Raw genomic sequence first — 27,062 nt, 5'->3', positions numbered from 1 at the left:
TGGGACCACAGCGGGCGGTGTCGCCTCACCTAGCAACGACTTACCCGGAACTTTTTTTCACGCCAATCATTCGATCAGCCTATAGCAGGACACGCTTCAGCGACCGCGGGCGTGTCCTGTGCTGTGATTGGAGAGAGAGACCGGAGAGGAAGCACGTGCCCCGAGCCGGGCGGAAGTGGCGCCGTAGGTCGTGTGTGAGTATGGAAGGACTGGCAAATGGGGAGAAATAGAAATAGTTCGCTGATGGCCCTTCAGTGTGGGCTGTCGGTGCAGCTGGGGACCGGTGTCTGGAGGAGGGATATTTATATTGTGCTTTCCTGAGGACAGACCCGTGTAGCTGACAGCATGGGCATTTCTCTCTCCATGTGTGGGACTACTAGTCCCAGCAGGCCCGCTGCCATGGCAGGGAATGCTGGGAAGTATTATTTGACTGCAGGTAGACAGTCGCAGCTTGTATGGGTTGCACCCAGCTGCCTGGGCCCCGTACAGGAGGACCGCTGGTACCCCCTTACCCACAACCCAACATGGTGTGCTAATGTGCGTCTTATCACAAGACATATGCTGTTGCATGAAAAAAACGCATGTTAATGCGGCGCACAGGTGTAAATGGGGCCTTACACCGGGTTCACACTGATGTGCGGGAAACGCTGCAAATCCCGTGTGTTTCCTGCACCACATGGCAATCACATGGTATTCATGCGATCTGGTTCGGGTGTCAGTGTTAAATTAATGACACCCCAAAATAGACCGCAAAACGCATTGCAACTGCCAGAAATCACATGAGTGAGAACATCCATGCAATGCGATTCAAGTGTGGGTAAAAAATAAAGTTGGAAAAAAAGTGGCCGATTTTGCCGATCAGCCAATTTTCTTGGCAATGATGGGCAAATTGTCCGATCGTTTTACCAATAAAAAATCTGCGCATGAGCCGTGACCTGCAAGAAGAAGAAAAAGTAGAATTCCAGTCCGCTATTATATTTTATATGAAAAGTCTTGCGGTTGCAACAATGGTGTGGTGTGTCCCCCGCAGCCCATTTCACCGGCCGTCCTGTATTTCAGGGGGCCGGCAACTTCAGTGTGGGCACCCGGCTGTGACAGCTTGCGGCTTCATAGCCAGGTACCAACTGCGCATGCGCCAGTAGCGCTGCACTTCATGAATGGTCCTATAGTCTTCTGGGACCTGTCACATGTCCCAAAAGACTACAGGGAGGGAGGGGGGACACCTTCCATTTCCAATCGCCTAGGCAATCGGACCGGAAATGGCAGCGGGTATCTGTCAAATTCGGGTACCCGCGCCCCCCACCCCCACCCCAAAGGTACCAATCCTTAAAGTGGAACTTCCCCTTTTGGGTTGAGCTCCGCTTTAAGTTTAAATCCGTGTTTTTGTTTCAGAGGAGGTCTGGTGCTAGAATTATTGCCCTTGCCCTAATGTGTGCTGCGAACGCCGTTTTCACTATATCTGGTCTCCCCGGACCCTGCATTCACTATATCCGCTCTCCCCGGACCCGGCATTCACTATATCCGCTCTCCCCGGACCCGGCATTCACTATATCCGCTCTCCCCGGACCCAGCATTCACTATATCCGCTCTCCCCGGACCCCGCATTCACTATATCCGGTCTCCCCAGACCCTGCATTCACTATATCTGGTCTCCCCGGACCCTGCATTCACTATATCTGGTCTCCCTGGACCCTGCATTCACTATATCCGCTCTCCCCGGACCCCGCATTCACTATATCCGGTCTCCCCAGACCCTGCATTCACTATATCTGGTCTCCCCAGACCCTGCATTCACTATATCTGGTCTCCCCGGACCCTGCATTCACTATATCCGGTCTCCCCGGACCCTGCATTCACTATATCTGGTCTCCCTGGACCCTGCATTCACTATATCCAGTCTCCCCGGACGCTGCATTCACTATATCCGGTCTCCCCAGACCCTGCATTCACTATATCCGGTCTCCCCGGACCCTGCATTCACTATATCCGGTCTCCCTGGACCCTGCATTCACTATGTCCAGTCTCTTTGGACGCTGCATTCACTATATCCGGTCTCCCCGGACGCTGCATTCACTATATCCGGTCTCCCCGGACCCTGCATTCACTATATCCGGTCTCCCCGGACCCTGCATTCACTATATCCGGTCTCCCCGGACGCTGCATTCACTATATCCGATCTCCCCGGACCCTGCATTCACTATATCTGGTCTCCCCAGACCCTGCATTCACTATGTCCGGTCTCCCCGGACCCTGCATTCACTATATCCGGTCTTCCTGGACCCTGCATTCACTATGTCCGGTCTCCCCGGACGCTGCATTCACTATATCCGGTCTCCCCGGACGCTGCATTCACTATATTCGGTCTCCCCGGACCCTGCATTCACTATATCTGGTATCCCTGAACCCTGCATTCACTATATTTGGTCTCCCCCGGACCCTGCATTCACTATATCTGGTCTCCCCGGACCCTGCATTCACTATATCTGGTCTCCCCGGACCCTGCATTCACTATATCCGGTCTCCCCGGACCCTGCATTCACTATATCTGGTATCCCTGAACCCTGCATTCACTATATTTGGTCTCCCCCGGACCCTGCATTCACTATATCCGCTCTCCCCGGACCCTGCATTCACTATATCCGCTCTCCCCGGACCCAGCATTCACTATATCCGCTCTCCCCGGACCCCGCATTCACTATATCTGGTCTTCCCGGACCCCGCATTCACTATATCTGGTCTCCCCTGGTCATCAGTAGTATATAACAGTCTTGTTACTTCAGTGTCCAGCAGAGCACTGGTTAAAGCTTGTAGGAGGAGTTTTCTTTCTGCTCTAGGAGGATGCAGAACCCTGAGCCTCTGTCTGGACAGTGCTTATTGACCCTGTGCTGATCACATGCACTCTCCCAAGAAAAAAAAAAAACCTCTCTAGCAATACACACTAAACTGAGCATGCGCAGAAGGGCTAGGGGTTCAGTCTGTCTTATCAGCGCAGACATTTGAACAAGAGGAGGATCAGAGAAGACAGGATCACACAGCCTTTTTACACAATGCAGAGGATTAACCCCTTAGGTTCCACAGTGAGTATAACAAGCATGCTTTACTGCATCTACAGACTGATTGTACTGTTGTGGGTTTAGGAACACTTTAATGTATCATTAAATAGACATTTTAAATACCAGCAGTGTAAGTGCCTGAATCTGACCTGGTATCTGCCTCTTGCAGTCCCTGTACAGCAGGGCTAGAGTGGGAGAGTTAGAAGCAGCAGAAGGAGACAATCCGTTCACATGCTGACAAGGAGCATCATGATAGGAGGAGAGATCAGAGTGATGGGGAAATAAGCTCATCGCTGTGCTGATTTCAGGCCAGGGGTGCGTCCTGGGGAACCTGGGCTCAGAGGAAATGATCGGGTTGACTCATTAACAAAGCAATTATTATCATAGACTTCTGTTATTTTTAGGTTGATTGGAGAGCTGATCGATGTGTATAGCTCATCTCCGAAGCCTGATATGGAGTCTGTCCTGCTGGTGGCTCCAATTACTGCACTGGAGTTTGTAGGCGACCATCTTCTCGCTGGTAAGCTTTGTTTTTATTTTCCTGTAATAGCAATGATGGGAGGGAGGGGGGGGAGGGGGTGTATGGCTATGAAAAGCAAGCTAAGGGAGACAAAGAGAAGGACATTAGCACAGTAGGCTAAGAGTTCACATATCTTTCAGGTCTTTATTGCAGACTGTGTCCCCGTTGGAGAGATTTGATCACTTCCTGTCCTGGTGTCACAAGTGCAGATGATGGGATATCTCTGTGAAAATGACTGGGAAAGCAGTAAAAGTGCATATAACTAGTTGAGTGAAACCCCTGTCGGGTTTTTATCACAGTCTGAGCTTTCCTGGTGGCAACCACATCTAATTTCTTGTCCTGGTGTCACCAGGACAGGAAGCAAGGGTAAATCTCCCCAGTGAGGATGCAGACAACAAAAACACCAGAACCAGCACCACTGAATGTGCAGCCAGAGGAGGGAAACATCATATTCTGAAAGAAACATCCATCCCTTAACTTTGAATAGGTAATATACTTCCCTAGATTGATTGTAAAAGATTTTTATATCTAATAACAAGCATGTTATACTTACCTGCAATAGTTTTGCACAGAGCAGCTCCGATCCTTCTCTTCTGGGGTCCCCTGCTGGCGTTCATGGTTCCCCCCCCCCTTCCAAGTGCCTCCATAGAAAGCTGCTTGCTATGGGGGCACCAGTGTGGACTCGATTCTGAGCCAGGCTGTGTGTGTCCATTGACGCACAAAGCTTAGCCCTGCTCCCTCCTTACAGGATTTGATTGACAGTACAGGGAGCCAAAGGCAAGCTGAACACAGAAGGTTTTTTTATACCTTAATGGTAAAAGACTTTCTGCCTTTACAACCACTTCCTGTCCGGCCCATATATATAAACGGCCGGACGGAGCAGTGCAGGGGCGGGTGGCCATTTGTAAACGTCCTCCCCGCCCCCTGCTTGTGCGCGCTCCCTAGGAGTGCGCAGCACCGTGATCTGGTGCCCGCTGTGTCTGGAGGATTCCAATGAGGTATAAATTGCTTCATGATACACATCTGGATACGTTTATTAACCACTTCCTGTCCAGACGCTGTATATAAACGGCTGGATGGTGGCAGTGCAGGGGCGGGTTGCCGTTCATAAATGGCGCCCGCCGTTTTGGATTGTGCGCGCTCCCTGGGAGCGTGCGGCATCGCGATCTGGTGCCCGCTGGGTCCTCCAGACACACTGATTGTTGTACAGGACCTCTGTGTGAGGTCCCGATCTTGTGATCACTGATTGGCCGATCAGTGATCACATGAAGCCTTGTAAGCAAGATGTCACTTCTGACATCATTGCTTACTACGTGTGAAATCTGTGAATGATCACAGAGATCACATGGCTATTCCCAACAGCCTTGTACCATGTGACAAGCTGTGACCAATCACAGCTCACACAGTATTTCTCAATGGCTGTAGGAATGCAGCCAGAGAGGAGAAACGATTGCTTTTACAGCCTTTATGGATGTAAAAGCAATCAGTGTAAAAAAAAAAAAAAAATCTTCATCACCCCCAAGTAGTGCAGTGTCACTATGGTGACACTGTACTGCTAGGGTGACAGTATGTAAAAAACATAAGTAATAATATAAAAAAAAATAAAAATGTAAAACAAAATTTAGAAAAATTATCATTTTTGGTTATAAACTAATTTGTTTTTTTTTTTTTCTAAAAAGATTGAATACATTTTGGCCAAGATCTATGAAGAAAGATTATTTATGTGCAAAATTTTAAAAACACATTTTAAAAATTTTTTGGACTTTTTCATTTATATAGCAAAAGAAATAAAAATCCCAGTGGTGAATAAATTCCACCAAAATAAAGTTTTATCTGTCTCAAAAAATGCTAAAAAATTCATATGGGTACAGTGTTGCATGACCGCGCAATTGTCATTCAAAGTGTGATAGCGGTGAAAGCTGAAAATTGGCCTGGACTGGAAGGGGGTGAAAGTGTCCGGACTGGAAGGGGGTGAAAGTGTCCGGACTGGAAGGGGGTGAAAGTGTCCGGACTGGAAGTGGTTAAAGCAAAACTCCAGGTTTTACCCCCCTCGCCTGCCTCCCACTGTATTCCTTATTTTAAAAAAAACTTATACATATACATGCCTTTTTCCTGCAGTCCACTAGCGGTGGCAGGAGGGCTGATATAGGAGAGCAGAACATCATGTAATGAAGTGTGGGTGCTGCTTAGTCCTGCAGTACTGTAAGGCTCTGATGAAGAAGAGATCGCTCCTCGAAATGCATCAGCCATTTCCAAGTGTTGTTTTCACATGTGGGACTCGTGCATCTTTTCAGACCATGGACCATTGTTGGTCATGATATGCCTGTTTACATTTGTTGTTTGTGAGTACGCATCTGCTACTTTTTACGATGAAAATTTTTATTGAGGTAATGCGCAAAGCTTGTGCGCCCCTTTTCTTTTCCTATTTTCTAGTACTGTAAGCCTGGCCTGCTTGATGACGTGCCCCTTAGATCAGTGGTCCTCAACCTTTCTGAGACCAGGGCCTAGTGCATTCCTCCAAAACCCTCTGTGCCCCTACAGTCACAAAAAGTGTATCCACACACAATAAAATGATTGAAACACAAAATATTTGGAGAGTTCTTGATGGGGCTGAGTGTCCACTGTGGTGGGGATGAAGATTCTGGGGGGGTTAGGAGACTCTACAGCAGACTCGTTGATCCTGTAGAGTATGAGGTTTCTACAAGGAGCCGGGAACAACTGTGAGGGATGGGTCTTTGAAGGGGGGCTAGGGGTCTTTCCAGGAAACTGAGGGTTTTGCAGGGGAAATGTGAGAGATTGGAGGGCACTGTGGGACTTTGAGGGGCAGGAGGCTCTGCAGCAGATTTGTTGATCCTGTAGAGGATGAAGTTTCTACAAGGAGCCGGGAACAACTGTGTGGGATGGGTCTTTGAAGGAGGCTAGGGATCTTTCCAGGAAACTGAGGGTTTTGCAGGGGAAATGTGAGAGATTGGAGGGCACTGTGGGACTTTGAGGGGCTGGAGGCTCTGCAGCAAGCTAGGTGGCACTGTTGGGGGCTAGGTGGCACTGTTGGGGGCTAGGTGGCACTGTGGGAGTTTGGTGGGCACCGCGGGGGTTTAGGGCTCGAGGGTATTGCAAGCCACTATGGAAGGTTGGGTGACACTATGGGAGCTGCAAGGTACTGTGGGAGAATAGGGGATCTGCAGCTAGGTGGAGGTCTGAAATTAAGGAGGCCATGCACGACCCAGCAGTTGTTGAGTACCACTGCCCTATAGGATGTGTAAAGAACAGGCTGGGCTTACAGAAAATGGGCAGAATAACATGACTGTCATTTAGCTACGAAGAGGACGGTCAGCGCTGGGCCAAGGAGAAAGGCAGGAAGTGTGGAAAGGTAAAGAAGTATAAATTGGGATATACAGGTAGAGGGTAGAAAGCAAAATTGGAGTTCTACTCTAACGATTCAGATATATCATTGCAAACAACAGACCAATGTTTACTATACAATATCAATTAATTAAAAAAAAGGATTTATTGTTCATTCTTCCATAAGCTTCTTCTTGTGTTCTAGGTGAAGGGCCTAGCCTTACCGTCTACAGTATAGAAGCCAACGGCGCTAACCGACCAAGAATTCAGCAAAATGTGCTGGGAAGTTACGCTATACATGGCATAAAGCCTACCTCCACATCATGCCGGGCACAAGATGTATGCCAGCTTTGTGTCTTCGGGAGCAAAGGGCTGGCTGTCCTGGAGTTCAGCATCGCCGATCGACAAGTAAACCTGTCCCAAGTCTGTTGCCTTCGGCGACTTCACGACTGGATATGGGATGTTCAGTGGCTTGATGAAGGACCTCAAGCAGCGGCCTACTTGGGCTTAGCCTTGGGCCACAATTCAGTGGCTCTTTATGATTATAAGCGTGGGAGGGTCTTGAAGGAAGTACACTGTGCTGAGAAATGCATCTTGTATTCGGCCCATTTTGTGGGCAAAACCTGGGAGGAGCTTACTCTGATTTCTGGGACGGTTTTCAACCAACTGGTTATTTGGGGGATGTGCGACCAAACCAATGATGAAGACAGAGTGGAGCCTCGAAGAAGGGTATGCGGCCATAAAGGTGTGATATTTAGCATCTTCTATGAAAAAGTTAAAGGTATGTTGGCTTCAGCTTCTGATGACCGTAGCCTCAGGGTGTGGAAGGCTGGAGATCTTGCAGACCCTAAATCAGACATTCAGTGCCTCCTAGTGTTGTATGGACACCAGTCCCGGGTGTGGTCTGTCAGACTTCTCCAAGAAAACATCGTCAGCATTGGAGAGGACTCAGCTTGTATTGTCTGGAACTATACTGGTGAAATTGTTCAAAACTTCAAAGGCCACAAAGGTCGCGGCATCAGGGCAGTCGCTGTTCAGGACCAGCTTGGTTGGGTGGTGACAGGCGGAGCAGACTCTGGTATTAGGCTTTGGCAAATAAAAGGCAGATCGCCTTCATCTAATGGGCTTGTAAACTTACATTTTAATTCCCCCGAAAGAATCGAAGCTCCAAAGGCGATTGCAATGATCGATACAAACTGTCTTGTTGTAATGACTGACATGGGTTCCATATACATGAATGACTTTATAAGCAATCAGTGGACTTTTGTCCTGGAGGATGAGAACTATCGCTCATATAGTCTCCTGGAGGCGTTCAAATCTTCAAAGAACATTCTGTGTGCCTTTGGCAATATAGCAGGGAGTGTTAAGATATTCTCCTTGCCCTTTGGTGGTAGTTGCCCAGAGCTTAAGCTGTATGATGGCAAAGTCCACAGCTTGACCTGGGTTCCATCGCCATGCTCATCGCCAGACAGGTGTCATCTTTTCACTTCAGGTCCCAATGGAGTTATGATCTGGCTTGAAGTCACATGTGTTTCGGGCAACATCAACTCCATCTCGGAGAAGGGTTGTTTCAATTTGCCAACCTGCAAGCAACGGTGGCACACAAGCATAGCTTTTGTGCCTGCAGAAAATGTGATAGTTTGTGGTGACCGTAGAGGGTCGCTGATGCTGTTTCCAGTGAAGGTTGCTGGAATATGTCAAGATAAAGATTCAACAGGTACAACTTCAACAAGTGATTGTCCACCATCTACTGGTCCCTCAGTAGATTCAGTTGCTCTGGAGGGATGCTTGTTTCCTATTCTGTTAAGTCCACCAAGACAAACAGAAGATCCTCTTTTTGTTCTGTATGGAATTCATGGTAAATTAGGGGTAACCTCAGTCACCTACCATGATGGTTTTGTGTATAGCACAGGCCGTGATGGGCTCTATCGCCAGCTGAAGATCGAAGGAGGCCAGCTAATCGTACTCCGCAAACTGAAGTCTTGCAAGGGCATGGAATGGATTGAGCGTCTATCATTTATGCTGGATGGCAACTTACAGATTCTTGGCTTCCATTCCACTGACTTTGTGGTCTGGAACTCTAAAACCAACGAGAAGCTCCATTGTGTTCCATGCGGAGGAGGACACCGATCTTGGAGCTACAAGAAGGAAGGTCCTAGAGAAGTTTTTGCCTACATTAAATCTGGTGATATATTTGCCTACCAGAGCCAGCCGTTAGAAACCATACAAAGTGTGCTAAAGGAGCTGTTGCATGGCCGAGAATTGACTTGCATTAAGTATGCTGGAAATGTGAAACTCAAGGGGAAACACATCCACATTTTGATTACAAGCAGTGAGGATACAACCGTTAATGTTTTAGCTTTTAATGAGGTTTCCAAAGAGATTTGGCAGCTTTCAACCATTAGTGACCACCTGTCTAGTGTGAGGACGTTGGCTTTGACCCAAACTAAATCTCAGCCACTGGAGAATGGCATCCTTTCTTGTGTGCTCTTCACCGCCGGGGGTAGAGCACAGATAGAGTGTTACCGACTTCTGGTCCAAGCACAGGAGGATGTAGGTACCGTGGCATGCCAGGTCATCCACTTGGCCTCCCACAGGCTGGACGAACATTGGGACAGGATGAAGAATAAGCATCGGATGATAAAGGTGGACCCAGAAACCAGGTGATTGTTGATAGTGGAGTTGACTTTGTAAAAGGAAACCCTTTAGTTATGTTAATATGGTGGCTTCAGGGGCATATCTACACGGGTCACAATTGCATCCGGCCCCATGCTCCAGGGGGCCCATGTGGCTCCCTTGTACACCTGGATAGGAGCAGGTGCGGCACATAGAAGAACCAATCCTGTCCATCTTCCTCCTGCAGTCACTGAAAGCCTACTTCTCCCTCCCACATGCCTTCAGTGGCTGCAAGAGGAACATGGAGGGGATTGGTTCTACTATATGCTGCCCTTCCTATCCAGCTTCCTCTTCTTCCCCCCAGGCCTCTAAGTGCTTCCCTGACCCTTCCCTCGTCCCCCCATAGCTGTGCTGGCTTCCCCCCTCCCCTCTGCTGCCAGCTGCTGCTGAGGATGTGTCAGGATAGAGAGCAGGGAAGGAACCTCGTAAATATGCAATTTACCGGCCCCTTCCTTTGTGAATGGACAGAGTCAGTGATTGTTACCAATCACTGACTCTGTACGTTTATAAGTGAAGGATAGCAAACTGTGTTTCCTATGCTTTAGTTTGTAAATGAAGATGCTCTGTACAGAGCTATTCCTGTCCATTTATTTTCTGCAGCTGAGGTTGCAGAGATTGAGATTGAGGGCTTTGTCCTCAATCGTTTGTTCTCTGTCTTGAAGATCTGTTTAGACTCCTGATGTCTCACCAAAGCCCCCCAACAGGGCTCCTAAAAGAATTTAAAAAAAAAGAAATAGTAAAAAAAAGAAAAATATTAAGAAAATAAAATAAAAATATACAGACACCAGTGGTGGAACTACCAGGGTCGCAAAAGTCGCACTTCCGAACAGGACTGGTCTCCAATCAAGCTCGGAGGGAAGGGCCCCAGCCGTGGGTCAGGGGGGCACTTTATGGCTTCTTACATGGGGGCCCCAAAAGTTCTAGTTATGCCTCTAGGTGTCTTCCATTGCTAATGATTAGGAATAGTAGTTCCCTGGATCTCTCAGTCTTCAGTACCTTCTGAAATGTCAAAGTAATGTCAAAACTTCAGATCCGCATACTTATGCCAGGTCAGTTCCTCAGAAAGTACAGAAGATACTCGATTCATATGACAGCCAGAACACTAGAAGTTGTTTCTTTAGACAGTGGCCCCGTCACAGTAGAATAGCCTGTCCCCTGTCGGCATGCTGTGTGTGGAAGCAGAGGACCAAACTAACCCCTGCTGGGTCATACCTAAACCTCTCCAATTAGCAAAACCCATGCTCCCTGCTGATTAGAGAGCTCCAGAAGGGGGACCTGCCAGACCTCCACAGAGAGACCACGCAGCGCCGTATCGCAAAAAATGGCCTGGTCAGGAAGGGGGGTAAATCCTCTGGTGGGCAAGTGGTTAAGGTTAAAAACCTTGAACCTTTTTATATGCCAGCAGTGTAAAAATCTTGCAATCAGCTTCTTGCAGTCCTTGTACAGCAGAACTCAGAGAGGAGAGGGGAGAAGCAGCATAAGGAGACAGTTGTGCTGCAGTGGAAGGAGCATGCTAGCAGGAGGAGAGAGCAGAGTGACCGTGAGATCAGCTTCTCTTTTTTGCTGCTTCTTCTTTCACTGTCCAGTCACAGGGTGGAGGTAGGGAGGAGACCTCTAAGTGAAAGTAAAACTGCATCAGAGAAAGGCCCTGGTGGACATGGCTGGGCTGTGTAGCAGAGCTGTGTAAATCACAGGACTAGATGGACAGAAACACAAATTATTTGGCAAAACAGCTCCTTTACATATATTTCATCTGTGTGTTTAGCTGTTTGCCTGGAGTTCAGATTTAAAGTGGAATTACATTTGTAACTGAATATGAAATATGATCAGAGAAAGAACAATAGTAATCTGTAACTTTCTCCTGCTGCCTCGTATCAGGTACATGTCCATCCAAGCCCTTGATGACGTCGTCCTGGGCCCATCATCCTCTCGTCTTTTCCTTGCCGCTGCCTGCAGTGACGGATCTGTAAGGTGGGTACACACACAGTGTAGTAAAGGATCAGCTCTTTATTTAGGACTTACTGAACTCTCTAAGCTACAATAGATGTTCTGATTTCATCCATGTAAATGTTATTTTCAGTCACTGATGATTCTGATGGAAAACAATGATATGTGTAGCTTAGTGGGCAGCACAGTGGCTCAATGGTTATCCCTTCCTCCTGGCAGTACTAGGGGTCGTCAGTTCAAATCCCAACCATGGCACCACCTGCCTGGAGTTTGCATGTTCTCTCTGTGCCTGCGTGGGTTTCCTCCCACACTCCAAAGACATGCTGGTAGGTGAGTTGGCTCCTGTCTATATTGGCCTATATTGGCCCTAGTATGTGTATGTATGAATGTGAGTTCGCCCTTTTTTAATTTCCAACCTAAAGTTCCACGTTAAGCCCTCATGCCGCTGGTAATGTTAGCTGTGTAAAGTCACGTTAAAAAATTGAGTTTTTTAGCTGTTTTGCATTAGCGTTTAGCTGAGTTTTTTCCGCGTTTGCGTTTTTTAGCATTTTGTTTCACCAAAAAAAAAAAACAAACTTTTTTTTTGGTAAAAAATAACATCCAAAAACTTTGAGTGTTACTAATCCCACAACAGTACAATCAGTCTGTAGATGCAGTAAAGCATGCTTGTTATACTCACTGTGGAACCTAAGGGGTTATTCCTTTGAATTATGTGATCCTTTCTTCTTTATTCCTCCACTTTTTCAAGAGACCACCTCTTATCTCCTGATAAGACAGAGTGAACCGTAGGCATTTGCACATGCTCAGTTTGGTGTGTATTGCTAGAGAGGTTTTTTTTTCTTCTTTTTCTTGGGAGAGTGCATGTTATCAGCACAGGGCCAATCAGCACTGTCCAGACAGAGGTTAGGGGTTAAGCATCCTGCTAGAGCAGACAGAAAACTCCTCCTACCAGCTTTAGCTAGTGCTGGGCTGGACACTGATAGAACTCACAAGATTGCCATATACTGCTGATGAGAAAAGGTATTTAGCAGTTTATATTTACTAAAAAAATTGCATTTCCATGTTGTGTGTACTGTGGGAGACCAGATATAGTGAATGCAAGGTTCGGGGAGAGCGGATATAGTGAATGCAGTGTCCTGTGGGAGACCAGATATAGTGAATGCAGGGTCCAGGCAGACCGGATATAGTGAATGCAGGGTCCTGGGAGAGCAGATATAGTGAATGCAGGGTCCGGGGAGACCGGATATAGTGAATGCGGGGTCCGGGGAGAGCGGATATAGTGAATGCGGGGTCCGGGGAGAGCGGATATAGTGAATGCGGGGTCCGGGGAGACCGGATATAGTGAATGCAGGGTCCTGGGAGAGCGGATATAGTGAATGCAGGGTCCGGGGAGAGCGGATATAGTGAATGCGGGGTCCGGGGAGACCGGATATAGTGAATGCAGGGTCCAGGGAGACCAGATATAGTGAATGCAGGGTCCTGGGAGAGCGGATATAGTGAATGCAGGGTCCGGGGAGAGCGGATATAGTGAATGCGGGGTCCGGGGAGACCGGATATAGTGAATGCGGGGTCCAGGGAGACCGGATATAGTGAATGCGGGGTCCGGGGAGACCAGATATAGTGAATGCGGGGTCCGGGGAGACCGGATATAGTGAATGCAGGGTCCTGGGAGAGCGGATATAGTGAATGCAGGGTCCGGGGAGAGCGGATATAGTGAATGCAGGGTCCGGGGAGACCAGATATAGTGAATGCAGGGTCTGGGGAGACCGGATATAGTAAATGCAGGGTCTGGGGAGAGCAGATATAGTGAATGCAGGGTCCGGGGAGACCGGATATAGTGAATGCAGGGTCCGGGGAGACCGGATATAGTGAATGCAGGGTCCGGGGAGACCGGATATAGTGAATGCAGGGTCCGGGGAGAGCGGATATAGTGAATGCGGGGTCCGGGGAGAGCGGATATAGTGAATGCAGGGTCCGGGGAGAGCGGATATAGTGAATGCGGGGTCCGGGGAGAGCGGATATAGTACCCGGAGGAAACCCACACAGGCACAGGGAGAACATGTAAACTCCAGGCAGGTGGTGCCATGGCTTGGATTCCAACCAACGACCCGAGTACTGCCAGGTGGAAGTGCTAACCATTGAGCCACTGTGCTGCCCAATATAATTTATTTATTTATTTATTTTCAGGTTTTTCATGATGTGTGAGAATTTGCGGAAGATAATTCTTGTAGCGGAGACCTTCTATCACCAGCGATGTGTGCTGAAGATGGAGGCTTTTGTACAGCGATCTGCAGACTCTGAGAGGTGGAGATCCATGAAACGTTCTGTAGTAATGACTGAGCACCTCACCTCCTTATGGGCCACAATCCCTGTCCAGTACCAGATGTCCACCCTTGGCGGTGGTGAAGCCATATTTGTGTTGCTTCATCCCCATGCTTCTGTCCACTTCCTGTATTTCACTGAACATAAACAAAATGTAACTTTGAAATGTCATTGCTTCCATTGGACCTGCCACATTGTACCATTTGTACGCAAAAAAAAAAAAATCACTTTTTTAAGTTCCCATGTTCAATACATCCCCGTTGGGGATGCTCCCAGATGAGTTTGGATATAAATCCAACATTTCATACTCCTTATATATGCCTGCCGTAGCATGTTTTGGATTCAAGTCTGAACCTGCCTGAGCTAAACCTTTCAAAGCCGACAGCCAATCATAGGTGGTAGACACTTTCTCCAACCTGCAGCTGCACATATGCAAGGGGTGTGCAGCTGCACGTATGCCAGGGGAGTGCAGCTGCACGTATGCCAGGGGAGTGCAGCTGCGTGTATGCCAGGGGTGTGCAGCTGCGCGTATGCCAAGGGAGTGCAGCTGCACATATGCCAGGGGAGTGCAGCTGCGCGTATGCCAGGGGAGGGCAGCTGCGTGTATGCCAGGGGAGGGCAGCTGCGCGTATGCCAGGGGAGGGCAGCTGCGCGTATGCCAGGGGAGGGCAGCTGCGCGTATGCCAGGGGAGGGCAGCTGCGCGTATGCCAGGGGAGTGCAGCTGCACGTATGCCAGGGGAGTGCAGCTGCGTGTATGCCAGGGGTGTGCAGCTGCGCGTATGCCAAGGGAGTGCAGCTGCACATATGCCAGGGGAGTGCAGCTGCGCGTATGCAAGGGGAGGGCAGCTGCACATATGCCAGGGGAGGGCAGCTGCAGGTATGCCAGGGGTGTGCAGCTGCGCGTATGCCAGGGGTGTGCAGCTGCGCGTATGCCAGGGGAGTGCAGCTGCGCGTATGCCAGGGGAGTGCAGCTGCACGTATGCCAGAGATATGCAGCTGCACATATGCCAGGGGAGGGCAGCTGCACATATGCCAGGGGAGGGCAGGTAATGCCTCCGCCGCCTAGCTTTCCGGCAGGATGGCTCAGACCGGTTCGGATTCGTAGCTGAAAACGCCTGAGCACATCACCGATCCCTATCTTCATTTCCCTACACCAAGAAGACAAGGCACTACTGCCATGTCTCTAATCATTGAACTCACCGCATTTAAAAGCCCTTAATGTCTCCATGGCTCCAACGGAACAGATAATACTTCCTGTGTTCACGATTAAACTGCCTTTGCTTGTACCTGTGCTAAAAAAAAATGCTAAAAATTTCAATTGGGTACAGTGTTGCATGACCGCGCAATTCTCATTCAAAGTGTGATAGTGCTGAAAACTGGCCTGGACTGGAAGGGGGGTGAAAGTGACCAGACTTGAAGTGGTTAACAATCATTATTATTATTAATTATTATTAATTGGACTGAAAGCTCTCAAAGAAGGAGGGACAGACCAAGAGAGTAAAGAAATAACAGGAAAAAGAGTGCCAATTGAGCCAAAACCATTTTTTATATGCAAAATCTTTTTGAGAATCCTTTTTGTTGTGCATCATCTCCCATTGGCCATGGTGTGTAAAATTGCCCAGGTGTGAGCGGGGACTAAATGTCCTTTATATTCCCAGCCACGGCACCACCTGCCTGCAGTTTGCATGTTCTCCCTGTGCCTGCGTGGGTTTCCTCTGGGTACTCCAGTTTCCTCCCACACTCCAAAGACCTGCTGGTAGGTGAATTGGCTCCGGTCTAAATTGTCCCTAGTATGTGTATGTATGTATGTGAGTTAGGGACCTTAGATTGTACACCCCTTGAGGGTTAGGGACCTTAGATTGTACGCCCCTTGAGGGTTAGGGACCTTAGATTGTACGCCCCTTGAGGGTTAGGGACCTTAGATTGTACACCCCTTGAGGGTTAGGGACTGATGTGAATGTACAATATATATGTAAAGTGCTGTGTAAATTGACGGCGCTATATAAGTACCTGAAATAAATAAATAATAATATTCCTAATTGTCTGACACATTTATGTAAGTAACACACTCAGTAATATGTTTTTGTTTTTTACTGCAGAGTCTGGCTGTGCAGCGCCTCCACTGATGGCCGCATCGCATTCTGGGATGTAACCAGCACTGTAAATTGTGCTCGCAAGATGATGGACAATGAATACGCTGATGGACAGCCTTGGGGTGAGTCCCCTTCCCCATCTTGTTCATGTTTTTCTTTCTAGTTACTATAAATGACGAATGATCTGTGCATGTCCCACCACTCCAGAGCTTCCCTGTAACTCTCAATTACCATGGACCAGGTGGGTGCCGGAGCCCAGGAGCCCGCTCCCACTTCTCGTCTGATGACGTCTTCTGATTAACTTTCTTAGATAAGCGATCACATATATTAGGGCAGCACGATGGCTAAATGGTTATCTTCCGCAAATTCTCACACATCATGAAAAACCTAAAAAAAATCATGAAATAAAAAAAAAATTATATTGGGCAGCACAGTGGCTAAATGATTAGCACTTCCGCCTGGCAGTACTCGGGTCGTTGGTTCAAATCCCAGCCACGGCACCACCTGCCTGGACTTTGCATGTTCTCCCTGTGCCTGCATGGGTTTCCTCCGGGTACTCCGGTTTCCTCCCACACTCCAAAGACATGCTGGTAGGTGAATTGGCTCCTGTCTAAATTGTCCCTAGTATGTGTATGTATGAATGTGTCAGGAATGGACTTGCCAATAATGGTGGGACTCACCTGCCTTGTGGGCTGCAGTACCAGGGCTGGCCAGCGGGTGCTCTCAGCAATCAGAGACTCAACCCTGCAGTCAGCCAAACACCTGAGGCTGATTGCAGGTGTATTTAAGGGATGGCCAGACCTGCAGTCTGTGCCTTGGTGTGTGTTTTTCCATGGGCCCCTGTATCTTGTTACCTGCATTCCTGTTTCTGTTCCTGCCTGACTGACTCGTTGCCGACCCTGCCTGATCCTGACCTCTGCTGACTTCTCCTGTTTGATCCCTGGCTTGTGACCCCGACCATTCTCTGCCTGACCCCCTGTACCTACCTGCCCCTTAGTTGCTGTACCCGGCTCGTGACCTGACTACTCTCTGCCTGCTCCTCCTGTTCCTACCTGCCCGATTGTTATTGACCCGGCCTGCCTGATTACGCTTGCATTGTATGTATTGTTATCTGTGGGTGGTTTGGTTTGGTTCGTTTGCACTGTGTTATGTTTTAGTATTGCACTGCGTTTTGTATTGTTAGTATTAATAAATTACATTGTTTATAACATATCTGAAGCCTGCGTTTCCCTGCGTCAGTTCACATACCTCTGGTCATACCCGGAGCCCTGACAGAATGTGAGTTAGGGATCTTAGATTGTACGCCCCTTGAGGGTTAGGGACTGATGTGACTGTACAATATATATGTAAAGTGCTGCGTAAATTGATGGCGCTATATAAGTACCTGAAATAAATAAACATACAGCACACACTAACTAAAGTCACGCCACTAACGCATTTCACCCATAACTTGGTTTATTAATAGAGCGTTATGATTAAGCCCAGCTATGGGAGAAACGCGTTAGGGCGTGGCTTTAGGCTGAAGGACCTCAATGTGTGCTCGTTTAGCCAATAAAGTTAAGCAGAAAATATCGGTGTGCGGCCTGTTTTCTCTGATACTATAAATGACGGTTTCATAGGTCGCCTATCACAAAATCAAACCATTTCTCTCTTCCTGTGGTTTTAAAGCTCAGACAATAAAAATTTGAACAAAATTTATCCCTCTATAGCAGTGGTCTCCAAACTGTGGCCTGGGGTCCCGGATGTGGCCCTTTGCTTAGTTTTATCCAGCCCTTGGGGCACAGTTCCATTCACTGACTCCAACATTGGGACATCTATCCTGCCACTGACACCAACAATGGGGCACAAATCCCCCCATTTACACGAATGATAGTATACAATTCTGCCCAATATCACCAACAGTGGGGCACTATTCCTCCCAATGACATCAACAATGGGGCACTATTCCTCCCAATGACATCAACGATGGGGCACTATTCCTCCCAATGACATCAACGATGGGGCACTATTCCTCCCAATGACATCAACGATGGGGCACTATTCCTCCCAATGACACCAATGATGTAGCACTATTCCTCCCAATGACATCAACGATGGGGCACTATTCCTCCCAATGACACCAATGATGGGGCACTATTCCTCTCAATGACATCAACAATGGGGCACTATTGCTCTCAATGACATCAACGATGGGGCACTATTCCTCCCACTGATACCAATGATGGGGCACTATTCCTCTCAATGACATCAACGATGGGGCACTATTCCTCTCAATGACATCAACGATGGGGCACTATTCCTCTCAATGACATCAACAATGGGGCACTATTCCTCCCACTGATACCAATGATGGGGCACTATTCCTCCCACTGATACCAATGATGGGGCACTATTCCTCCCACTGATACCAATGATGGGGCACTATTCCTCTCAATGACATCAACGATGGGGCACTATTCCTCCCAATGACATCAACAATGGGGCACTATTTCTCTCGCTGACACCTACAATAGGGTACAATTCCTTCCAAAAACACAAACGATAGGACACACTTCCTTCCACTGACACCAGCAGTTGGGAACTATTCATTCCACTGACACCTACAGTAGAGCACAATTCCTCTCACTGACACCAGTGCTGGGATACAATTCCTTCCAATGACACCAACCATGGGGCACCATTACTCCAATTAACACCAATTGTGGGGCACTGTTCCTCCCACTGACACCAATGAGAAGCCACTTTTTTCTTAACACCTTCCCGCCTGGCCTATAGCAGATTGACGGCCGGGCGGGACACTCCTCGTTGTGACTGGGCATCATACGACGTCCTCTCAAAATGAGCCGCTCATGCGGCCACGGGACTGCGCTGCGGCGCGATCTGTCACCGGCTGTTTCCACGGGACACAGCCGATGACTTATCGCTACACCGGCCTGTTGCCAGTGTCACGTGACCACTGTGACCAATCACAGCAGATCACGTCAATTGTATACGATGGATGGTTTTCTGTCATGCTATCCATTGTATACAATTGTATTGTTAGCTGTTACTGGTCAAGGCAGTCACATGATACAGACAGGGCCAATCACAGCCCATCTGTATCATGTGATCAGCTTTGCCCAATCACAGCTAATCACAACAAAAGACTGAATGAATCCGTTTCATTGCAAATATCAATGAAATACATTGGTATTAGCAATCATAATGTGTTAAAAAAAAAAAACAAATCCTGATCACTTGCCCAGAGTAGTTCAGTGTTTCTATGGTAACATTGTATTGCTTTGGTCACAGTGTGTTGAAAAATAAAATGAAAAAATGTAATAAAAAAAAATAATAGAAACATTTGAAAAAAAAATGCAAATTCAATTATTATTATTATTTTCACAAACGAAATGTAGCAGAATACATTTTGACCTAAATTTATGAAGAAATGTTATTTATTTGCAAAATTTTATAACAGAAACTAAAAAAAAGTGCATTTTTTTCCCCAAAAGTTTCAGTTAGCAAAAAATAAAAAAACTCAGTGGGGATTAAATACCACCAAAAGAAAGCTCTACTTGTGTGAAAAAAATGATAAAAAAAGTAATATGGGTACAGTGTTGCATGACCGCGCAATTGTCATTCAAAGTGCGACAGCGCTGAAAGCTGAAAATTGTCCTGGGCAGGAAGGGGGTATAGGTTCCCGGGATTGAAGTGATAAATATATTATAATGAAAACTTATTTTATAATTATGTTTTTATGAGTTTTTTTTCTGAGGGGAAAATTTCAGCTCCGGTAAAATCCTATTGTTCTTGTTTTGTTTTACAGTGTGCTGAAAAATAAAACCGTGAATAAAAAAGAAAAAATGTAATAAAAAATAAAAAAAAATAGAAACATTTGAAAAAAAAAATACAAATTCAATTATTATTGTTTTCACCAAATAAATGTAGCAGAATACATTTTGACCTAAATTTATGAAGTGAAATGTTATTTATTTGCAAAATTTTATAACAGAAACAAAGAAAAGTGCGGGTTTTTTTTCCTCAAAAGTTTCAGGTGTTTTTTTGTTTGTTAGCAAAAAATAAAAAAACTCAGTGGTGATTAAATGCCACCAAAAGAAAACTCCATTTGTGTGAAAAAAAATTGATAAAAATCTCATACGGGTACAGTGTTGCATGACCGCACAATTGTCATTCAAAGTGCGACAGCGCTGAAAGCTGAAAATTGTCCTGGGCAGGAAGGGGGTGTAAGTGGCCGGGATTGAAGTGGGTACAGTACTGGGGAGTGTCCTTCCATCTCCAAAGCAGTCCAGTAGATTTATTTTAGTTTGTGTCTCTCCTAGCAGTGACCACCCTGCAGGAAGGACCCAATCATTGTGGATTCTGGAGCCATTACAGCATGGTCATCAACAAATGAGCATCTTTGAGATTCGGTTCAGTTGGGCAACAAGTTTGCCTTCATGCCCGCTGCTCCTGTAGCTCATCTGTCATTCGCTTCCCTTGCTGATGCCATCAGAAAATACATGGGTGCTTCCAAATACTGGGGAATATGTGACTCCCTGCCCCCCCCCCCCCCACCTCTAATGTGACAGCTCTGGTGATGGGCTCAGCCACTATTTCCCTAGCCAGTGATCGTGTTAAGAGCCCCTGTGTAAGAGCCCCTGTGTAAGAGCCCCCGTGTAAGAGCCCCCGTGTAAGAGCCCCCGTGTAAGAGCCCCCGTGTAAGAGCCCCCCTGTAAGAGCCCCCGTGTAAGAGCCCCCCGTGTAGCACCACCTTCAGTGAGTGGCAATGTAAATACATATCTGCTTGCTGTAGTGGTAGGACCTGGAAGTCTCAAACTCCCGTTCTGACCCTCCCACTGTAATTGCATCATATGATTGACAGAAGGCAATGTATAGAAGGCCTTGATGGCAACGTTTAGATCGGCCACATACTCACTCCCCTTCACAGCTACAATTTTCATTGCATGATGGGAATTGTAGTTTCTATAAGTGGCGCTGCCCAAGCAACAGATGTGACATTGCTTGATACTTCCACTGGGTGCCCAGCTGTAGCTGTTGTTTCTCATTTCAACCTCCGACATCACAGACTTCAAAAAGGTAGTTTTCTAATAAACTGGGGTGTTTTAATAATAGAGTGTAGTCAAACAACTGATCAGCAGATCGCACAGCTAAATTATGCACCACTCTGTGGCCAGCAGGGATGCACATCTAAAGGGATGTCGCAAATGTGTTCTTTCATATAACGCTCAGGAATAGCAGTACAGTGACTGATGTCAACCCTAAAGTTCACATCCACACATGACCGAGAGCAAAAATGATTGAATGAAGGGAAAGCTAACAGCTGTGGGAGGTGGGCCATAGACACTGACGTTTGAAGTGCTTCAGACAGGAAATGAAGGTGGGCTCAAGACAGCATCTGCATTTTCAAAGGGTTATACTGTGGAGATGCAGGTTTGCAAAGTTTTGAGTATAGTCGACTTCAACACAGGAGAGGACTTGCTACAGTTGTGGGGAAGAAGGTAGATTTGGAGTTCAGCTTTCATAGTTCTAGCTTTCTGATAGAGGAAGGTTTCATTTCATAAAGTCTCTTCCTCAGGTAGGTGGCTGTTCTCTGGGTTTAACAGGCTGTGTTATAATGAGGATTATTTTAGTAGATTGCTTTATAGAAAAGGGCTCAAAGGGAAAAATACCATCCCTCCCCAGCAACCAATCAGATCCGAGCTTCAATTTTCTAACCTATGGCTGCTGAAAGCTGATTGATTCCTGGTGGCTTCCCTTCATTTTCTCCAGCTGTAGTTAATGAATGAGGTTTAGTTATGCAGATTCAGGCGTAGCTCGGTTTCTGAACGCCTCGGTTAATGTCATTTTCAGTTTACGAATGAAAATCCACTGAAAATAATGCCTCAGTTTACAAATTTTTTTTGCAATACAAACGGATTAATTGGTTTTCAATGCATTACTGAATTGATTTTTAATCATGTCCTTGTACAGTATTTATGCCTTTAAAGTGCACTTTATAAAGAGTTTTGAACAGATAAAATGCTTTTTTTTTAACTTTTTTCTGACCTCCGGAACGGATTAATTGGTTTTCAATTCACTTACTAATTTTTTTCGCAATACGAACAGATTAATTGATTTTCAATGCATTTACAAATTGATTTTTAATCATGTCCTTGTACAGTATTTATGCCTTTAAAGTGCACTTTATAAAGAGTTTTGAATAGATAACATACTTTTTTTTTTTACTTTTTTCTGACCTGATGGATTAATTGGTTTTCAATGCATGTACAATCTATTTTTTAATCATGTCCCTGTACAGTATTTATGCCTTTAAAGTGCACTTTCTAAAGAGTTTTTAACAGATAAAATACTTTTTTTTTACTTTTTTTCTGACCTCCAGAATGGATTAATTGGTTTTCAATGTACTTACTAATTTTTTTCACAATATGAACAGATTAACTTGTTTTCAGTGCATTTACAAATTAATTTTTAATCATGCCCCTGTATAGTACTTATGCTTTTAAAGTGCACTTTACAAAGAGTTTTGAACAGATAAGACTTTTTTTTTGCTTTCTTCTGACCTCCGGAACGGATTAATTGGTTTTCAATGCATTTACAAATTTTTTTTTAATCATCTCCTTGTACAGTATTTATTCCTTTAAAGTGCACTTTATATACAGTTTTGAACAGATATAATATTTTTTTTTTACTTTTTTCTGACCTCCGGAATGGATTAATTGATTTTCAATGCATTTACAGATTCATTTTTAATCATGTCCCTGTACAGTATTTATGCCTTTAAAGTGCACATTATAAAGAGTTTTGAACAGATATAATACTTTTTTTTTACTTTTTTCTGACCTCCGGAACAAATGAATTGGTTTTCAATTCACTTACTCATTTTTTTCACAATACGAACAGATTAATTGGTTTTCAATGTATTTATGAATTAATTTTTAATCATGTCTCTGTACAGTATTTATGCCTTTAAAGTGCACTTTATAAAGAGTTTTGAACAGATAAAATACTTTTTTTTACTTTTTTCTGACCTCCGGAACGGATTAATTGGTTTTCAATGTATTTATGAATTAATTTTTAATTATGTCCCTGTACAGTATTTATGCCTTTAAAGTGCACTTTATAAAGAGTTTTGAACAGATATAATACTTTTTTTTTAACTTTTTTTTGACCTGCGGATTAATTGGTTTTCAATGCATGTACAATCTAATTTTTAATCATGTCCCTGACCAGTATTTATGCCTTTAAAATGCACTTTCTAAAGAGTTTTGAACAGATAAAATACTTTTTTTTTTACTTTTTTCTAACCTTCAGAACGGATTAATTGGTTTTCAATGTACTTACTAATTTTTTTCACAATATGAACAGATTAACTTGTTTTCAATGCATTTACAAATTAATTTTTAATCATGTTCCTGTACAGTATTTATGCCTTTTATAATGCACTTTCTAAAGAGTTTTGAACAGATAAAATACTTTTTTTTTTATTTTTTTCTGACCTCCAGAACGGATTAATTGGTTTTCAATGCATTTACAAAATTTTTTTTAATCATCTCCTTGTACAGTATTTATTCCTTTAAAGTGCACTTTATAAACAGTTTTGACCAGATATAATACTTTTTTTTTACTTTTTTCTGACCTCTGGAACGGATTAATTGATTTTCAATGCATTTACAAATTAATTTTTAATCATGTCCCTGTACAGTATTTATTCCTTTAAAGTGCACTTTATAAAGAGCTTTGAACAGATAAAATACTTTTTTTTTTTTTCACTTTTTTCTGACCTCCGAAACGGATTAAATGGTTTTCAATGCACTTACAAATTTTTTTCGCAATACAAACGGATTAATTGGTTTTCAATGTATTTACGAATTAATTTTTAATCATGTCCCTGTACAGTATTTATGCCTTTAAAGTGCACTTTATAAAGAGTTTTGAACAGATAAGACTTTTTTTTTTACTTTTTTCTGACCTCCGGAATGGATTAGTTGGTTTTCAATGCATTCCTATGGGAAACCACGTTTCCGGTTTCCGAATTGTTCGCAATACGAAAAGTCCCGCAGAACGCATTAAATTCGTAAACCGAGGTACGCCTGTACTAGTAATACCGGTTGTAGGATATGAGGATTAGTGAGGTCATCAGAGCGATTGCTATTGTGAGCTGAAGAGGGGAGATTAGCCGTTACTAGCGTCCGCGGCTCGTGTTTGGCGAGGTTGTCGAGCATTCAGGTGATCCGTGCCCATCAATGAGGCTCATTACACATTCATGAGGTGCCGAGTGATTTCCTCGGGCTTTTGACAATGGAAAGAATCCGATCTGCGGCACATCTGTGACATACGGCCACCGGGGGTTATGGTGCGCATCATTACTCGCCGGCCGAACACCGTGACGGTCAACGTTCGGCCATGTCAACAGCAGATGTCCTCTGTGCCGTCAGAACTGTCACTGCTTGTGTTCAGAACCAGCACCTGACCCTGCCTACCGTAAAAAAAAAAAATAAGAAGCTGTTGCACTTTGCATTTATGTATGGCTCCTCCTTAGAATATCTCATCAGGGTGTCGGATGCAGGATATAAATCCTGTCCCGGGGAGCATTTCCTGGATAAGGCAGCCCATCGATGATTCAAAGGAAAGAGAATCGCTTGATTCCCCCATCAACACAGGCAGTGTTGATGGGGGAATGCCTCCCGCAGAGCTATTGTGTTATGCCGGGGGAGGGGGTGCAGGGAGTCTCCCTGGCCAGCAGGACACAATGGTTACTGCTCATTTACTAAGCACTGGAGTAATTGCTGTAGCATAGTGCATAGTCTATTTGCCTTTAGTACATCAACACCTATGTGTGGCCCTGTGGTGATGTCAGGGGCTGCATTTTGACACCCCCTTTAGCTCATAAGTTAACAACTACTGGTCTAGAGCAGTGGTCTCCAAACTGCAGCCCGGGGGCCCTTGGAGAACTACTTCATTCACTGACACCAACGAAGGGGCACAATTCCTGCCAATGACACCAAAGATGGGGCACAGTTCCTCCCAATGACACCAAAGATGGGGCACAGTTCCTCCCAATGACACCAAAGATGGGGCACAGTTCCTCCCAATGATACAAACAATGGGGCCCAATAACACCAGAGACGTGGCATATTATTTCTAATGATACCAGTGACGGGGCACAATTCCTCCAATGACACCTGTGATAGGGCACAATTCCTCCCAATGACACTAGTGATAGGGCACAATTCCTCCCAATGACACCAGTGATGGGGTACAGTTCCTCCCAGTGACACAAACAATGGGGCCCAATAACACCAGAGACTGGGCACATTCTTTCTAATGATACCAGTGATGGGGCACAATTCCTCCCAATGACACCGGTGATAGGGCACAATTCCTCCCACTGACACCAGTGATAGGGCACAATTCCTCACATTGACACCAGTGATAGGGCACAATTCCTCCCACTGACACCAGTGATAGGGCACAATTCCTCCCAATGACACTAGTGATAGGGCACAGTTCCTCCCAATGACACAAAATGGGGCCCAATAACACCAGAAACGGGGCACATTCTTTCTAATGGTACCAGTGATAGGCAGAATTCCTCCCAATGACACTAGTGACGGGGCACAATTCCTCCCAATGACACTAGTGATGGGGCACAATTCCTCCCAATGACACCAATGATGGGGCACAATTCCTCCCAATGACACTAGTGATGGGGCACAATTCCTCACATTGACACCAGTGATGGGGCACAATTCCTCACATTGACACCAGTGATGGGGCACAATTCCTCCCAATGACACCAGTGATGGGGCACAATTCCTCCCAATGACACCAGTGTTGGGGCACAATTCCCCGCATTGACGCCAACTATGGTGCCCAATGACACCAATGTTGGGGCACAATTCCTACCAATGATGGGGCACAATTCCTACCAATGACACCGACGATGGGGCATTGTTTACTCCAACTGATGCTGGGATATTTTCTACTCCCGATGGACACAGTCTGGCCACCCTAAAGTCTGAAAGACTTTGTTTAGAAAGTTTGGAGACCCCTGGTCTAGGGCAATGATGTGATTCCATAGCTGGAACGAGAGCATGTAGACAGAAGTGGCTGAAAGAGGTTGGAGGAGATCAGCATCACTGAGCTACAAAAAAAAGATCAGAAAAGTAGTTCATGAAAACATAACCATTGTTTATGATCCACAATGCTTCAGCAATCTAAATGTCATCCAAGTAGAGTTTAGATCTACTTTAAACATGTTTCTCAAAAATTCTGGAAACCGTCCGGTGCCCCCCTCCCCCACACTTTGCAGTACAGGTACACTTGAAATAAAGTTGCTTTCATGACACTAATCTGCACAAACCATCTTTCTTCCAGACTTGGGATCGGCCTGCTTCACCCTCTCTGTCCACCAGTGTGGCATCAATAGCCTGCACCTATGGAACACAAGGGAGGGTCACTACCTACTGGCCAGTGGAGGAGATGACAACTCCATCCATGTTTGTAAGCTGGAGCTGGATGATAAATCTGAGGACGGACAGACAGGTGGAGTTCATCTTCTCCAGTCATTCTCCATCACCTCCGCACACGCCGCCCACGTCACCGGCCTGCGCATCCTACGGCACGACCTCCTGGCCTCCGCCTCTGTGGACCAGCGCCTGACCCTGTGGAATCTCAGTGCAGACGGCCTCCAGCACCTCACCACCAGGTTCTGTCATGTGGCCGACGTGTCTGAGCTGGATTGTTGGCCGAGCGGGGATGAAGGACACTGGTGTGTGCTGTGCGGGCAAGGACTGGAGATCGTGGTGTATAAACACTCAACGTGACATTCCTCCATGATCATGCGTGTCAGAAATATGTTGGATTTAGATTTACACCATTTGTGAATAATAAATCTGATTTCAGCTGCTGGAGGACCATTGAATGAAGTGTCTTTACCCAAATCTCTGTGTCTGTGGCAGTCGGTGTACTGGAAGTCCCGGGCTGAATACACAGCGCTTTCTTGGATGAGGCTAACTTCTTCAGGTTTATACACTATTCACACTGAACAGAAGGGAACATGTAAAGGTTTCTGATCTTTTCTATAAAAGAGTTATATATATATT

General features: G+C 45.8%; 1 protein-coding gene across 1 annotated transcript; it reads left to right on the top strand.

The window, feature by feature from the left end:
* The first annotated feature begins 171 nt into the window (after positions 1 to 171).
* WDR6 (WD repeat domain 6) lies at positions 172 to 26,866 on the top strand. The gene is made up of 7 exons (XM_089656615.1): positions 172 to 194; positions 3,458 to 3,573; positions 7,121 to 9,578; positions 11,470 to 11,562; positions 13,726 to 13,842; positions 15,961 to 16,076; positions 26,335 to 26,866. The coding sequence occupies exons 2-7, from the start codon at positions 3,507 to 3,509 to the stop codon at positions 26,781 to 26,783; spliced, it is 3,300 nt and encodes a 1,099-aa protein (XP_089512741.1). The 5' UTR covers positions 172 to 194; positions 3,458 to 3,506; the 3' UTR covers positions 26,784 to 26,866.
* Positions 26,867 to 27,062: the final 196 nt, after the last annotated feature.

The sequence above is a fragment of the Staurois parvus genome, unplaced genomic scaffold (assembly GCF_062004578.1).
Source record: "Staurois parvus isolate SC_StPar_1 unplaced genomic scaffold, SC_StPar_1.0 ptg000920l, whole genome shotgun sequence".
In the NCBI taxonomy this organism is placed as follows: domain Eukaryota; kingdom Metazoa; phylum Chordata; class Amphibia; order Anura; family Ranidae; genus Staurois; species Staurois parvus.
The sequence above is the reverse complement of the archived record's forward strand: the minus strand, read 5'-3'. Positions and strand labels throughout refer to the sequence as shown.

Coding starts and splice junctions, on each gene's coding strand:
- WDR6 (XM_089656615.1), top strand. CDS start 3,507: ATGGAGTCTGTCCTGCTGGTGGCTCCAATTACTGCACTGGAGTTTGTA. Junction 3,574..7,120: donor AGGCGACCATCTTCTCGCTG/GTAAGCTTTGTT, acceptor CTTGTGTTCTAG/GTGAAGGGCCTAGCCTTACC. Junction 11,563..13,725: donor TGCAGTGACGGATCTGTAAG/GTGGGTACACAC, acceptor ATTTATTTTCAG/GTTTTTCATGATGTGTGAGA.